Below are 15,523 nucleotides of genomic sequence, written 5' to 3'. Positions count from 1 at the left end.
TCATCCTCTCAAATACTCACAGCTCTTGAAAAATACTTACAAGAGTCTGGTATTTTCTTTCAGCAAATAAAGAAAATTTTCTGTTATCGTCTATCTGTTTTTCAGTAATTTCCCGTTTCTTTCTTGATTTGTGAGACTCCTGAAAAAAATTATATCCAAAATAGTTCCAATTTATGTAATTCTTTGTCGCTACCATAGAAGCCTCTTGAGCATACCCTCCCAAACAGTGCCAGGTTCACATAATCAACAATATTTGCCTCTCTCCTGCCAAAGGCACAGAAGTATAAAACCAGCAAGTATTATCACTCTAAATTCAAGTTTATTGATTTACTCATAGGACTAAGTAATTTATTCCCACTCTGACCTTAAAACTCAGAGAAAGAGAAATATGCTTTCTTTGTTCCCCTGTATCCCCACCAAACTGTGGGCATACTGAGATCAGAGATCAAATCTTATTCCTGTATCCCTAGCCTCCAGCTCTGTTCCTAAAACATGGTAGTTAGCACATCTTGAAGGAATAAGTGACACCGAAGAACAGAGAAAGAAGCAAAAAGACCCATCATATAGCTCATTCAGGGCAGAGCAATGAAAACTAAGCCATACAAGAACTTTTAAAATTGCATTTTCCTTATAGCAAAGATTAGTAATAATGGATTATCTTGATTTTTAACGTTGATGAGTAGAAGATCATGCTATAAGCCACCAACTCTGATCACTGATCATATCCAGTCACCTTAGAATTTAAAATAAAAGAAAGAAACATGCAAACCTTCATCAGACTGGAACACAAATGATAGGCCAGTTATCTAAGCATGGAGCAGTATAGAGAGAGGGGTTAACAGTACAGGCTTTGACATCAGGCAGAGCAGGGCTTGAATGTGGAATCTGTCTCAACACCTGAGTGACAGAGAGTTACTTGCTCTCTGAATCTTAATGTCCTCATCTGTGAAATGGTAGGGATAATGAAACTCCCTCACAGGACCATCCAGAGAATGAAATGAGAAAATGAAAACAAAATGCTTAGCATAGTTCCTGAGACACAATGAGTACACAATAAATAATTACTATTTTAAAAATAAGCATAAAAAGCTTTCAAGGTTACTTGCTAAGATGCCGTTATCTTTTCCAATGAGTTTGGTTCTACTTGGAGTGAACACTGGCTGGCCCCTGGGTAATAGCAGCTACTATTACCCAGGAGCATCCCCCAGTTCTCCTTATTATGTAACATACTGGGTCATGATGAAATGTCAGAAAATACCATTTGCCTCAGCAAGCACTGAATGACTCTGCCTTATGTACTATAATGGTCACTAACCAGCAAAAATGCTTCAGCCTGCCTCAGTTACTCAACTAGAAAAGAGAAATTGTGACAAAAAGAGAAAGTCAACCTGCCAGAATATGCCAGTTTCCTAGGGACAGTAATGATTTTCCCCCAAAAAGTTAGTTTCTCTAATTTGCATTTACAGAGACATTAGATAAATCTACCAACATACCTTTAGGTTCAGGAAGTTTATCTCATTTTGTGGCTCACAAGTTATCTTTTCCAATCCTTTGGATTCTACTTTCACCAAATAAAGCAACCATTTGCCATTGCTAATTTCTTTTGGCCACTGAATGTTCAAGGTTGCTGTGCCGAGGTTTGTAAGAGGTTTACCTAAGTTAATTACCTGTTAGAAAGTAATACATATTATCTCAGTCTCATCTTTTCAATGTAAAGTAGCAGCTCCTATTACCAAGAGAAAGATGCTAAAATATCTAGCGGAATCCTATAATAAAAGCACAGGCTCCAAAAATGGACTATAGATAGGGCATTCAAAATAAAGACTTGTGCCTAAAGATTTTTGTAAATAAAAACAAAAAGGTCAAAGGACAAATGATAGCTAACTCGTTCTAGGAACAACTGCTGTATGCAACAGAACCAGCAGTGTAGATATACCATGTTCTCAGCATATGCCCAGGGAAAATCATGTGTGAATTTGTGAACTGCCCTGTAACCACCCTGCTTGGCCAATGACAAGGCCTGGGCCAAGGCAGTGTACCAACAACCTGCTTCTGGAAAACCCCATCCACTGCAAAAATGAAGCTGCCTCTGTCCCAGAGGAGATTCTGCAAAACCATTAGGACAGCCATGAATCTGAGAGTCCAAGCTGGGAACAGAGCGACGTCCTGCAGCAGAAGCCAAACACAGGAGGTAAGAGCCCTCTTGGTGTCGAGACTGTTCCGGAACCCAAAGACTTCTTTTCCAGCTGCACCTGCATAGAGATCATAACCACCACCACCACCTGCCCCAGCTGTGTCTGTAATGCTAAGAGACACACAGAGGAGAATTCAGCCTCTTCATTCTGCCGGAGTCAAAGGTGGGCCCATGCTTGCCATTTGAGGCTTTCACCACAATGGTCACTATGCCTTCAGGAATGTGATTTCAGCCACATAGACCTAAACCCATGTGTGAGTTAACGAGCGGACTCCGTACCACGTGTTTATGTTTATTCAACAGGAAAGAGAGTCACTGTGATTGCCTGCTTTGAAATGGTTCAGAGCCAATCACTGCCTTTCCTACAGGCATATACCAAATCTACATTCACCACAAAACTGGGCTTGTTAGGCATACATTAATATTCTTTCAACCACAAGCAATAAGAAAGATGACCTTATAAAGGAGGAAGGAATAAATCATAACGCATTCTAAACTGAACTGGATTCTGAACAGTGACAGTTGTTCTCCATCCTGGAGGATAAAATTTTTACTATAAGCCAGTATGTTCTTTAAAAGCTGGCAAACTAATTTTTAACTATGATTTATTTATAATGCTTATTAATATTACTGATTTATTAAAATGACATACACAAGACCATACCTAGTATATGTCAGCTTTTGGTATAATGAAAAGACCAACTGCTCCAACTTACCCTGAATTCATACTCTATTAAACTTCCCACTTCATCTTCAGATTTCATAGCTTGCTCGCCAACAACTGTACCTCCAAAATACACCTGGGAAGGTTTAGCAACTCTGTCAAATTAAAAAACACCAGTTTTAGTGAGGATTGTAAATGGTTCTTTCAAACATTGATTTGTTATGCTAAACACAAACACTTACCCCGAGACTGATAAAAGCAGTTCAATAACCACTTTTGCTTTAGCTGTAATTGGAGCCAAATTATCTTGATTGCTTGTTCTGAAAATGAAAAGGAAACAATAGGGTTGTATTTTACCAGTCAGTTTTCTCACTACAATTAGACTTCTTTTATGAGGTAGATCAGGGCCAATTCATTGACTGCCCATGTTTTCATGAAATAATTCTGAATGGAGAGGTTGATGTAACTCTTACGTTTCTAACTTCAGATTAATATCCAGATCTGGGGTGTCAAAGGTGACTTCAGTTGTACTTAAAACCAAATAAAAAGTGACCTAAAAAAACATAAATAGCTGTTAACACAGGCCGTGCATATAGACACTGCAATGGTATTTAAAACAGTAAAATACAGTATATAAAGGCATCACCTACACTTGAATTTCTTTTAAAAGGATTTCCAAGCTCACAGTCAGCTTGCGAGCCATTCTGGTTGGCAACACAACTCAACTGTTTCTCCTGCAAAAGAAACACGCACTAGGTCACAATCCACTCATTCGCCACACAGTGTTGGTTTTTTCCCCTCTCAGCTGGTCTCTTAACAATACTTACAGGGAAAGCCCTCAGTTCTCTATATGCAGAATATGTCAAAGTGTCTGGAAACGTTGCAATCAGTTTGGCCTCATGGGCATCATCGCCATCTTTTGTGGGATTCCTTGGGTTGGAAGGGCTGTTTGTCACTGTTATTTCTAAAGCAATATCCTTCTGATCTTTTAGAACTAGTTCTGGTATACCTTTTTGACTATTAAAAAAAAAGAAAACAAGAACAAAAAGGCAAAGTCCTCAATACATTTCCAGTAAACTTTCTTAACACAAAGCCACCATGAAGCCAGAATCATTTTTGCTAGTGCTACGGAACGATTCTTACATCGGTAAATAAGAAAATTTGTCTTGATTTCCTTCTCGGGTGCAAAATTTATATTCTAGTTTAAGGTTGCTGTTACATACATTGTCGTCTCCACATCCCTCTTTTAAGAAGTGCACCTGTAGGAAAACGAAACTATTGTCATTTTACACCATTCAGGACTCAGGAAGGCATCGATGTGTGGCTATTCCACACAGTTCATTTCCCTGTGTGACAATTACCAATGCAGAATTCAAGCTTTAAATGTACTTTACCACACATCAAATTTCCATTCTGTCCTTTAGTAAAATTGTGTTTGAAGAACACTTTGACCAGGGCATAGAGGCAGTGTGGTATAGAAGAGTGTGACCCAGCAGCCACACAGATTTGGGTTTGAAACCCAGCTCTACCGCTTACTTAGCTAGCAAGTCACTTAACCTTTCAGAGTCCAAGTTTCATCATAGGTAACGTGGAGATACCACCATTCTAACTTTATAGGGCTACTATAAGAAGTATCAATAATAATAATGATGCCAACTATTATGATACTGGACTTACATATCTTAACTCATTTAATCCTCACAACAGGCCTCTAAAAAGATACTATTATTATGATCCTCATTGTAGAGATGATGAAACAGAGAGCTTAAGGTCAGGTAAGCAAACGGCATACTAGCACCATGCTAATGGGTTCTTGATAATCACACCAATAAACAGAAAATCATCTCTAGCTATGGAGCTGGGAATGTACACAAGAAATATTAACATGATAACAACAAAAGTACATAAAAGTATACAGAAGTATAAGGAACTATATTTGGTGACAAAAATGATTGACAATATGCAGATGTAAGCATCAGCTCCTGAGACAGTGAGGACTCACTTCCGCAAAGCTGCCTCAGTAAGGCACCAGTACCAGGAGCCCCAGAGTGGACAGACACTCATCATCAATTAGATTTTTTTTTTTGAGATAGAGTCTTACTCTTTTTGCCCAGGCTGGAGTGCAGTGGTGCCATCTCGGCTCACTGCAACCTCCACCTCCCGGGTTTAAGTGATTCTCCTGCCTCAGCCTCCTGAGTAGCTGTGATTACAGGCATGCTCCATCATACCCACTAACTTTTGTATTTTCAGTAGAGACGGGGTTTCACCATGTTGGCCAGGCTGGTCTCAAACTGACCTCAAGTGACCTGTCTGCCTCAGCCTCCCGAAGTTCTGGGATTACAGGCATGAGCCACCACACCCGTTCATCATCAATTAGATTTTGAAAGCAAGAACATAATGCCAAATCAAGCTGTCATCGCTCCCCGGGCTAGCCTTGCATCTCAACCATCCTAAACCCCTAGCAAACAGACCCCACCTCATATGAGGTATCCCGCAGGCCATCTAATATACATGTTTCTTCCAAAGATGACTTAGGTTATATTAGGCACTAAATGACTACTGTATGCTAATAATACTTTTTTGCTTTGCTGAATTTTGATATTCCTTGATTTTAATGTTCTGACTAGCAACATATTATTTTCTACATTTCAGTGTTCTCTGGTAAATAAAACACAATGTATTTTTCTTTCTATGTACAGCTAAAGGAGAAACAGTGTTAGAATATAAGCTCTACCATTTATAGTCTCGATAAGTTATAATGACCAAAAATGAGGAAGGAAAATATGCTCTGGCCCCAAATTGTATTTCATGTTTTTATGTTTATTGCTAATTTGGGAAACAAGTCTTCTCTAACTTTGCATACATTAGAAACATATTAATACAAAAGAATGGCCTTTAAAGCAAATCACTAGTTCTATTCCCTTCAAAGACATTTGATTTAGCATCAAAAATGGCAAAAAACTTCGGCAAAATGAAATTCAGAGAGACTTACATCAATATGAGCTGCCTTGGGTTCATCTGAATTCAGAATTGGAAGAACTTCTGGAAGTGAATTCACTCGCCTACGAGAGCTTGGCTCTTGGATCTCCACTGAAGCAGTTATGGGAATGGGACGCAGTTTATCTCTGATATTATCCTGCATGAAAAGCATGCAGTCAAAGTGGGGTATACATGCTGTTGGGGAATTCCAAAACAATGATTTTGTATTGATTAAGAGGTTGCTATAATAAATTTCAGAAATCTGTATATCACCATATAACCTTTTTCTGTCCTCTTCATAAAACAGATGTGACCATCTGCAGCCCTCACCTGTAGCCACAGGGTTTCCTCCATGCACACTTTCTGTTTCTGCCTCTTCAGAGTTAGTTCTTGAGTATATTTGGGCTCAGAACCTTGGTTTCGAAACTGAACTCTTGAGGACAGCCCAGATTTTCTTCTTTCTTTTTCAGCTTCAAGTGTGCCCACAATTGCTAGATAAAATTAAAATCGTATTAACGTAAGTGCATTCATGCACAATCCAGCCATGAGCATGTTGACCTCCTTTTAAGATTTTAATTCCTTGTAGAAAACATTGCCATTGTTTCTCTTCGTATTTCCTGGTAATATGCATTTGCACAATTGTGATGGTTCAAATCAAGCTGTCTTTTTCCTTCCTTTTGCTGTTAACAATGTTTCAAAGTTAAATTTTCATTGTGCCACCTGGGGGAGCTCAAGAATAAGTTAAAACCTTTCGGCAGCAGCAGTTATTAAGAATCAGTTTCTGGCTGAAGTTCATGAACCCACAGAATACTAACGATAAGCAGAGGAATCCAACACTCCCCCTGAGGACCTAAACTGATTTTCTCCCTTTAAACAGTCAATGCTTATTCAAGTGGCCTCGTGCCTTTGCTATCTGGGAAAGGTCTCTAGAACAGCAGCATCTCCTGAGGGCCTGTGATGATGCAGAACCTCAGGCCCAGTCACACCTACGGAACCAGAATCTGTTTTAGTAATAACAGCATCACCAGATGATTCTTATACATATTAAAGTTTTAAGAAGCACTGATAAAGGATAGTTGTCTAAACAGAGGAATAATGTATTTTAGAGATGGAGAAGTCTTTTGATGGTAGGATGAGACCTTTACCTTAACAAATAAAAAAGAGGCCGGGTGCAGTGAATTCTGCCTGTCATCCCGGCACTCTGGGAGGCCAAGGTGGGTGGATCACCTGAGATCAGGAGTTTGAGACCAGCCTGACCCACATAGTGAAACCCTGTCTCTACTAAAAATACAAAAATTAGCTGGGCTTGGTGGTGCATGCCTGTAATCCAGCTACTCAGGAGGCTGAGGCAGGAGAATCGCTTGAACCCAGGAGGCAGAGGTTGCAGTGAGCCAAATTCATGCCATTGCACTCCAGCCTGGGCAACAAGAGCAAAACTTTCTCAAAAAAATAAAAATAAAAAATAATAAAGATAAAAAAGAATTAAAAGGTAAATTATATATTTTTGAGTGGATGGAGGGCCTGTCGATCAGCATAATATAGCTCCCATAACCAAACTGCCTACCTTGCACTGGGCTAGAAGGCACAGCCTGTTCTTGATAACCTACACTAATGGAACCTGGAGGGAAGCTAGGATGTGGACAATCAGAATCTCATTTTTTGACTTCAGAACGCATTCTTTGTTGGTTCATTAGATGTGGCTGCTAACTTTGTTTTTCATGGGCCAATACTTAAATTACTTACATTCATTGAGCACTCACTAACTATCAAAAGGGAAAGCAAACCAAAGTGTGCAGAGGGCTAGAGAAGGCAACCTCCAGGACAAAAATCTGCTACAGAAAACACAGAAAATGAATAACTCACATTCTAATATTCACTTTAGAGTTGGAAGAGACCTTTTTTGGGGAGGCTTGGGGTCATACTTAGAGGGACAGAGGCAGCACCAGCTTCTAAGTCTCTATCACAAACACAAAAGGTGATTGCTTTCTACAGGGTCTTAGATGCCCAGGTCTCACTTGCCTCCTAACCACCGCAGGAGTCACTCCTTCCCTCAGCTGGCTGTCTTTCCCTTCTCCCTTCCACCTCCCAGCAGTGTTGGCCTGCTTGGCTAAGCCCTCCCTTCCCCTTCAGATTTCAGCTTGGACCTCACCTCCTCCAGGAAGCCTGTCCTGGCCTCTCCTCGCGATCCTAGAGTATTCCATCTCTCCAGTCTCTACACTTAGGCCCACTACGCTGTCATTTCCTGATTGTCTCCCACAGTGGGGCAAAGCCGAGGACAAGGATCACATCAGTCTTATTCCCCACCACAGTCCCCAGCAACTAGCACAACACCTGATAGACATATGATTTATAGAACAGATGAACAGAAGTGGGAGTAACTGGTTCCCCACTTGCACACACACACGATGTGACATTCTTATGCTGAATGTGAGCTATTCAGACCAAAATTTAGAAACACTGACAGTTTCAGTAGTAATTTTTGTGTCCATCTGGAGAATTCTTAAATGTTACAGCTGCCAAATGGAATGCTCCCCCATTTTAGGCCCTCTGCAGCCTTGACATCATCCATTTATGTGACCTGCTAGCTTCACAATGAACCAGATAAAGGCTCACACGCTGAGTGCCCCTCACAGCAAAAGTATGGGAGGTGTGGGTGCAGGAAAACCGTTTATCTGCCAGATTCACTCTAACCTTCCCTAACCTTCCAGACAGTCCACATCATCTTAAAATCTTTGCAGGCCACCTTTGCTAACCACTTGAGGGGCAAGCCAAGTAGAACACTCATTACGGCTCAATTATAGATATCTATATGTATGGAACACCACATCTGAGGACTGCTGAGCTAAAATAGCCCGGTCAAACAATAAGCTCACATTCTTGGATACTGGGAGAAGATTTTAGATGTATTAACTTATGTAGCTTTGTAGAAGTTCTGTCTTAGTTCATTTAGAATTTACTGTGGAAGTAAAAGCAATGAAAGCAAATGTTCTTTGAATGTCTTCAAAGGAAAGTTCCACCCATAATAGGCCATCCATAAACACTTGGTTAATGGAGTAGCTACATAAAAGTAATACACATGGCATCAAATGCTGTGCTACAGCTAGGAGAAAGTCTGTATTTTATATAGGTGATTAATTTGGGGGAAGACAAGGAGTGCTCTGATGATATTTCACATCTACAGTCAAACTGAGAGTGGTTTGAAAAAATGGCCATCAGAATAGAATAAAAATGTTTCCCCTTTTTCTCTAGCTGCCTAGTCAAAGAATCACTGTTTTCTCGTTGTCTCTGTAATTCATTCCAAACACTGGCAAAGGGCCCATTATCCAAGTGGGCTAGTGTAAGGTATGGCATTTGGGTAAAAATAACACAAATGATACTGAAAGGATGATAGATCCTGAGAAGTCACAGTATACATCTTCTTGTCATTAAAAGCCACACAAAGAATTGCTTTCTACACTCGACAAAATGCCGGCTGCATCAAAAAGCAAAGCGAAAGGCCACAGCTCCCCCTGTGCACAAAGTCATAATCCATCCACTTTAAGAATGCTTCGTGCAAGGTCTGCAGGTCCCATGGAGAGACCACACAGCAGGAGACGACCCCACAGAAGGGGAGACGGAGAAACCACCTGCAGACAGCTGGAAATCTGGAAAGATAAAGGCTAACTGAGCTTATGACAGTGAGAATCAGGTGAAGGGGGACTTAAAAAAAATTAAAGATAGTACATTTATTTAAACTGTCCCTTTTCATAATTCATTGAACTTTATCACAGGTCAGTATCTTCATTCTGTTGTCTTAGTGGATACATTCATTAGTGTTACATAAAACTTCATATAAAGTTAAAGAAGAATTAGAGTACAGCTAAGAACAGAGCCGTGAGGTGTGAGAGGATTCACCATCGCAAACCCTAGTCCTTATGTGGCTATTTTTTCCTGTTTCAAGCAACAACTTTAGGTTATTTGAATTAAGTTATATTCTGGAATATTTAAGGGACATCTTTTTAAATAAAGAAAACAGTACTACTTTAGATAACAGGGAGAACACTTCAGAGGACTCATTACCTCATAGTATCGTAAAGGCTGACAACCATATGAAAGGACAGAATGACCTTGTTCTTCACAAAGTGTCCCTTGGTGGCAGATACAGTACACTAGAATCCCAAACTGCCAGGACCATGGCCGGACCTGGGATGAGAATTTCCTCATTCTTTTCACTTCCTCTTTGCAGAAAAGATTTTCTTGGAATTCCTATGCCCCTGGCCTTGACTCTGGAGCCAGGGGTCAGGTGACTCACAGCTGAAGAAGTGTGGCTGCTGTTAAAACATGCCAGAGGAGAGCTTACTATGGCCACTATTGTTAAGAGTATCATTAATGGTGTCAAAATTCTTGTCAAAAATCTTGAGTTGCCCCATAAATATATACACCTACTATGTATCCACAAAAATTTTAAAAAATCTTATTTTGAATTACAAAAAAAGGAAGCAGAACAGTATCTAATAAATGACAAACTGCTTTTCATGTCTTCTCGGTTGATCTCCAGCACAACTGTATGCACTAATGACTATTAGGCATTGTTCTGAACGGATAGGAAAACAAACTCAAATGTTAAGGGACTTGCCCTGTGGGTCAGTCAGTATCGAAGCTGAAACCAGGAGCAGAGACCAGGTCTCTGACCTCTCAGGGCCGGCCTGCAGATTCCCTAGGGGCCTGCTCTTGGGAACACAGGGTGGGTGTTCTGGGAAGGAGGGGGCGTGGGGAAGAGAAGGCAGCCTGGCAGCAACTCTGTGCTGTGCTCTGGCTCCTGCCGTTGCCCTTTCACAACCACCAGCCACCACCCACCACCTCACAACCACAAAATCAATTTTCCACACTGCTTTTCAAAGACAGAAACGGAGGAAACGGTTGTGGTAGCAAATAAGTACTTTTCCAAGCCATTCTGTCCTAAACCATCTGCTCTGGAAAACTCAAACGGCGACCAAGTGGAGTTTTTTCCCTCCCTCACTGTGCTGTGCCCTCCTGATTAAAAGGGAGACAAAACATACATTTAATTCTTTACACAAGAATTGACAGACCCATGTTGGCCACTGCAGTTTTATTTTTCCGTGATTTATGCAGAACTTTCAACCTGGCAGACAGAAAATAGACATATTTTAAAGGTACTAGGTACTTACATATTGAAGGATTATAACCAGCGGGGTTAGCAGTATATTCAAAACAGGATTTAACCTGGAGGCTGAATAAAATCAAACACATATTTCTTAAAAGATCTATTATTGCAGTGGAAAAAACCCAACATGTTCCCTAGCTCTCCAGTCCCCCCACTGCCCATTGATGATCAACATGTTATAAAAACACTTGACAGACCCTCTTCCCTTTGCCCAGCACTCCCATCATCTTCCCTGTGGCTCCTCAGGACAATAGTCATCATGAAGTGGAGGTGGGAAACTGAGGGGGATCCCACCAAGACAGAGGGACGCTCACCATATCCCGCTAGGCGCCCCACACGCTGTTTTCTGGCGGAGGTCAATTCTGTTAGGAGTTACTGTGATGGTTTTCTGAATATTAATCACAGGCCGGGATCTGAAGACAAAAGGAGTGAAAAACAAGCTCAGCCTCTTGTTACCTAGAATGTGAGACTAATTCACATACTAGATGGCATCCTTAGCTGCCCAGCACAGCTTAAAAACACAGGAAAAAAAATACACTTGACGTTTTCCCCCATTGCTGAAGAAGAAAACTGTTAATAGATATAAATGTATACAATGCAGAGCCTCATTATACAATATTTGTTTAAAAACGTACACACTATGAGTACATGTGCAACATGTAGCGGTTTCAGAGTTTTAAAGTAAATATTTTGTCTCCATTCCCACCCGAACACCCAAGTAGCCTTGTATGTTCTTACAGACATGTCTATTAAAATTATCTAAAATTAAATATTAAAATATATGTATAATTTCAACTAAATGGGAACTTAATTGCCATTGCTCTGTATGTGGCTTTTTCTCATTCATTTCAGAGGTCTTGTCCTGTATATACACATAGATCTACTTCACTGTTTTTCACACCTGATGGCGTTACACCGTATCAATGTAACATCCTTTATTAAACCAGTACCTAAATCGGTAAACATTCACGTTGTTGAGCTTTCTGCTTTCACAAACATCATCTGTGCACACACTTGAGTTTATCTGTGGGATAAATTCCTAGCAGCAGAATTTTGGAGTCAAAGAATATGTGCATTTTTCATTACGAGTAGTCTTGCCAACATACCCTCTGGAAGAATTACACCAATAAACACCTAATACCAGAGATGCTCATGCTCAGCGTGTCTACAGTATGTGAATTAATACAGGCGATCCTGAACTTGGGAATCTCCATTGTACAAACACTTGCCCTACTCTTCAGCCTCCCCTGGAGTCTCCCACCCACAACCTTCAGTCTTTGCCTTCCTATTGCCAGGATTGACAACTTTTCTACCCCCACGATATCTCTGCAAGCAAAAACTTGAACTTTTAAACCTCTTCCCATCTCTGCACTGCCTACTGCAACCCCGCAAACACTTGAGAAGCTGGAATCCAATTCCACGCCTTACTCTGGTTCACCATCTGAAAACATCTTTTCGTATGTTTTGGCTGCCCTGCTCCCAGCAGCCACAGGGGTCTCCATGGGTCTGTGGCCCGACTGCTGCCACAGGCACAAGAAATGCAGGTATGCGGTGGGTTGAGGGGTATGAGTGGGTGAGGAGGCCCACCTCCATCGCTCCCCACCAGAACTCAGAATGGGGCCTGGGGTTTCATTACCACGTGGATTCAGTTAGGCTGACTCTGGTGGGCTTGTGGTAAACCCAGCCATTCTGGAGAACAGTGTTTCTATAAGAAAATGCATTCCAAATCCAAACAGCTAGCTCAAACTTCTGGAATCAATCTGTTGGTAGGCTAGAGAGCACAAGTCCATTCATGGTGAAAGTGGGGGCCAATAAAGGGTCAAATACTGCCCACATTCCCTGTTTTTCTATTTTCCTTTATTGTTTACCATTCTATTTTTATTTTACATTTAGACAGCTGCTAGGTTCTAAGATACTAACTAGATACATTCTTAAGTTTTGAGAGCATATTTAAAAGGCAAAAATTCACAAGTATTTGAAAATCAGTTGCCACAGATACAGTATTTTACACATCGTAGTATTTTAACAGACATTTCTGCCTAGAACATATTTTAATTTGTTTTTTAAACATACAACACACAATTTTGAGGGCAAAGTATACATGAATTATGTTTAACATAGAAAATAAGTCTTATTAGTTTGGCTGCCTCATGTTTAAAATTGGTGTTTATTTACTAGCTACCCTGAAGTGCTAGTACGATTTAGTAGAAAAAATGCATGGGATTCAAGTCGGGAAGATTTAGGTGCTACATTCTGTCTCTCAGGCTTCAGCCTTAAAAGCTCAAGCCAAGTCCTGTGCCTCAGTTTCCTCATTTGTAAAATAAGGGGAGGTTAGTCCTCTTCTTATCAAAGGGTTGTTGAATTTTACTTTCATACTGTCTGCAAGTAAAGAGGGAACAAGTGTACAGGGTTGACAGTCAACCTACTTATGAGGACAGGAAAGTAAGGATATTAAAATATCAATTACACACAGAGGCAAACATTCAACTGACAAAAGTTAGGTCATCTATTGTATTGACAAGGAGAGATAGCCCAAGATTAAATAAAAACCAGATTAGACAGCAGAAGTTACAGTGTAGCCTTTTGATGATACCCTAAAAGTAGAGAAATGCTCAGAAGTTTTATGGAAGATGGGAATAATGTACTGGATTTTCTATAATTCTATATTATTAACTTTTAAAAAAAATAAATCTGCTACTTTTTGAAAATTAAAAAACAAAAAAAATCCTCCAATTTTTAATGGTGATTTCCAGCAGTGATGAAAGCGCTGGTTAAAGGGAGACTCAAACACCACGGATGGGAAATCTTGAACCATTTCGGGAGGTCATCTTGGTGAAACTGAATCAAAAGTCTTGAAGCACATATATCAATTTCACATCCAGGAATTTATAATAAGGAAATAATCAAGGATATAAACAAAAGTAAGAATGTTTTCCACAGCTTTTTATATCATGGGGGCAAAAAAAAATTGTGAAGCAACGTAACCATCCAGTGAGAGCCCGGCAGTTGGTTAAATAAGCTCTGAATCTGTCAGAAGATGCCTCACAGACAGTTGTTAACTTCATTTTGGAAAAGTACTCAGTGACACAGGAAAAGTCCACTATGTATCCTAAAGAGATAAAAGCAGGTTACAAAATTATGCACAATTATGGTCTTAGTTTTGTTAAATATACATGGTCCAATCACAGAAAATAAAAGAATAGAAATCAAGATCTTGGAGTTTAATAATGCATGGTGAATTATAGGGGGTTTCCTTCTGTATGTTCTTTGTACTGTTACATTTTATATGTGTTTTGTTTTTTCATCATCAAAATTAAGGTTTTAAAAATATATGAAGTAAAAATTCTAACTTGGATCTATGTTTTAAAGTATTTGAGGAAAAGATTTTAGAAAATAGGTTTTTATTACATTGTTTACTACCTTCAAAAGAAAAAGAAATAGCTTCACAATTCATATAAACCTTTGAAGTATAGGTATGACAAATTTCAATCCGAAAGGTCAACATTTTAGTGTAACCTGATTATAGAACATGCTTAACACTAAAATCATAGATAACAGACCTGAAAATAGTTACTGAATCTGAGAGGGAACCAACAGCAACATCAGGGTAGGAATTTCTATCAAGGTCCATGTTTCCAGCAATTGAATATCCAAAATAAGGTGATGTACCCTTGAGAACCTGAAATACACAGGGCATCCGAATGGACATTAGGCTATCAACATGAGCTTCTTAACAATGCTTTGAAAAAGACACACAAGTTTCTTTTGAACTGAAATGTGAGAGTTCACTTATAAGTAAATTATATTATATACGAGTCATAAATTTCTATATGATCTAACACTTCATACATTTCATTTCATAAAAGTTATTCGATTTACATAGTATCTCAAAGCAGAAAAGAGCCCATTTCTGATGAGCTTGTTTATTGAAGTCAATCAGGCCATTTCAAACTAAATCTCCCTACCTTCCCTACAAGTCTTATTTTTCTCAAAAGAAATTTTTAATTTTTGGTGTCTACATTCTCCATGTAGTTACAGTCATCTATTTTGTTTGCCCATATTTCCTCTCTTTATGCCGTCAGGGTAGAATAACATTCTTTTGCTTTGGATTACTTTGATTCCTAACTTAACTAAGAAATTTTACAGTTAGAACAAGCAAGTCATTGCATTTATTTTGAAGGTATCTTCTAGTAATACATTTTTAAAAATCTATACTATTGTGGACTTATAAATAAAATAAGATTTGTGTGAAAAGTCACTTAAACCTAAATATTTTATTATAGGGCAAGAAGTTGAGACTCTAGCTGTAGAAATCCCAGTTATTTGGTTACCTGTGTTGGTTTGGTATTTATTCCATTTGCAGATCCATGATAGATAAAAACCTTTCCCAAGTCATCATACGGAGCTCCAACTGCAATATCTGTTGACAACATCACATTTTAACATTTTAACAAACGCTTTAGAAACACTCCAGTAAAATGTTTTAAGATGACATAAGCACTATTATTTATTTGTTTGGCTT

At 39.4% G+C, this 15,523-nt stretch overlaps 1 protein-coding gene across 7 annotated transcripts in view; it reads right to left on the bottom strand.

Moving 5' to 3' along the window:
• Positions 1-15,523, bottom strand: part of ITGA6 (integrin subunit alpha 6) — a 221,759-nt gene that overhangs the window by 15,341 nt on the left and 190,895 nt on the right. For 6 of the 7 annotated variants that reach the window (XM_063644670.1, XM_055289742.2, XM_063644668.1 and 3 more), the window contains 14 exons: positions 15,333-15,421; positions 14,562-14,680; positions 11,316-11,414; positions 11,006-11,067; positions 6,168-6,328; positions 5,851-5,994; positions 4,002-4,117; positions 3,686-3,875; positions 3,509-3,592; positions 3,332-3,411; positions 3,101-3,178; positions 2,911-3,013; positions 1,494-1,667; positions 41-139 (listed from right to left, as the gene is read on the bottom strand). In XM_063644670.1, the coding sequence (XP_063500740.1) occupies positions 41-139; positions 1,494-1,667; positions 2,911-3,013; positions 3,101-3,178; positions 3,332-3,411; positions 3,509-3,592; positions 3,686-3,875; positions 4,002-4,117; positions 5,851-5,994; positions 6,168-6,328; positions 11,006-11,067; positions 11,316-11,414; positions 14,562-14,680; positions 15,333-15,421 (1,598 nt within the window). Of the gene's footprint in view, positions 1-40; positions 142-1,493; positions 1,668-2,910; positions 3,014-3,100; positions 3,179-3,331; positions 3,412-3,508; positions 3,593-3,685; positions 3,876-4,001; positions 4,118-5,850; positions 5,995-6,167; positions 6,329-11,005; positions 11,068-11,315; positions 11,415-14,561; positions 14,681-15,332; positions 15,422-15,523 lie in introns of all 7 variants that reach the window. The other variant, XM_063644669.1, reaches the window with a different exon arrangement.

The sequence above is a fragment of the Symphalangus syndactylus genome, chromosome 8 (assembly GCF_028878055.3).
Source record: "Symphalangus syndactylus isolate Jambi chromosome 8, NHGRI_mSymSyn1-v2.1_pri, whole genome shotgun sequence".
Classification (NCBI taxonomy): domain Eukaryota; kingdom Metazoa; phylum Chordata; class Mammalia; order Primates; family Hylobatidae; genus Symphalangus; species Symphalangus syndactylus.
The sequence above is the reverse complement of the archived record's forward strand: the minus strand, read 5'-3'. Positions and strand labels throughout refer to the sequence as shown.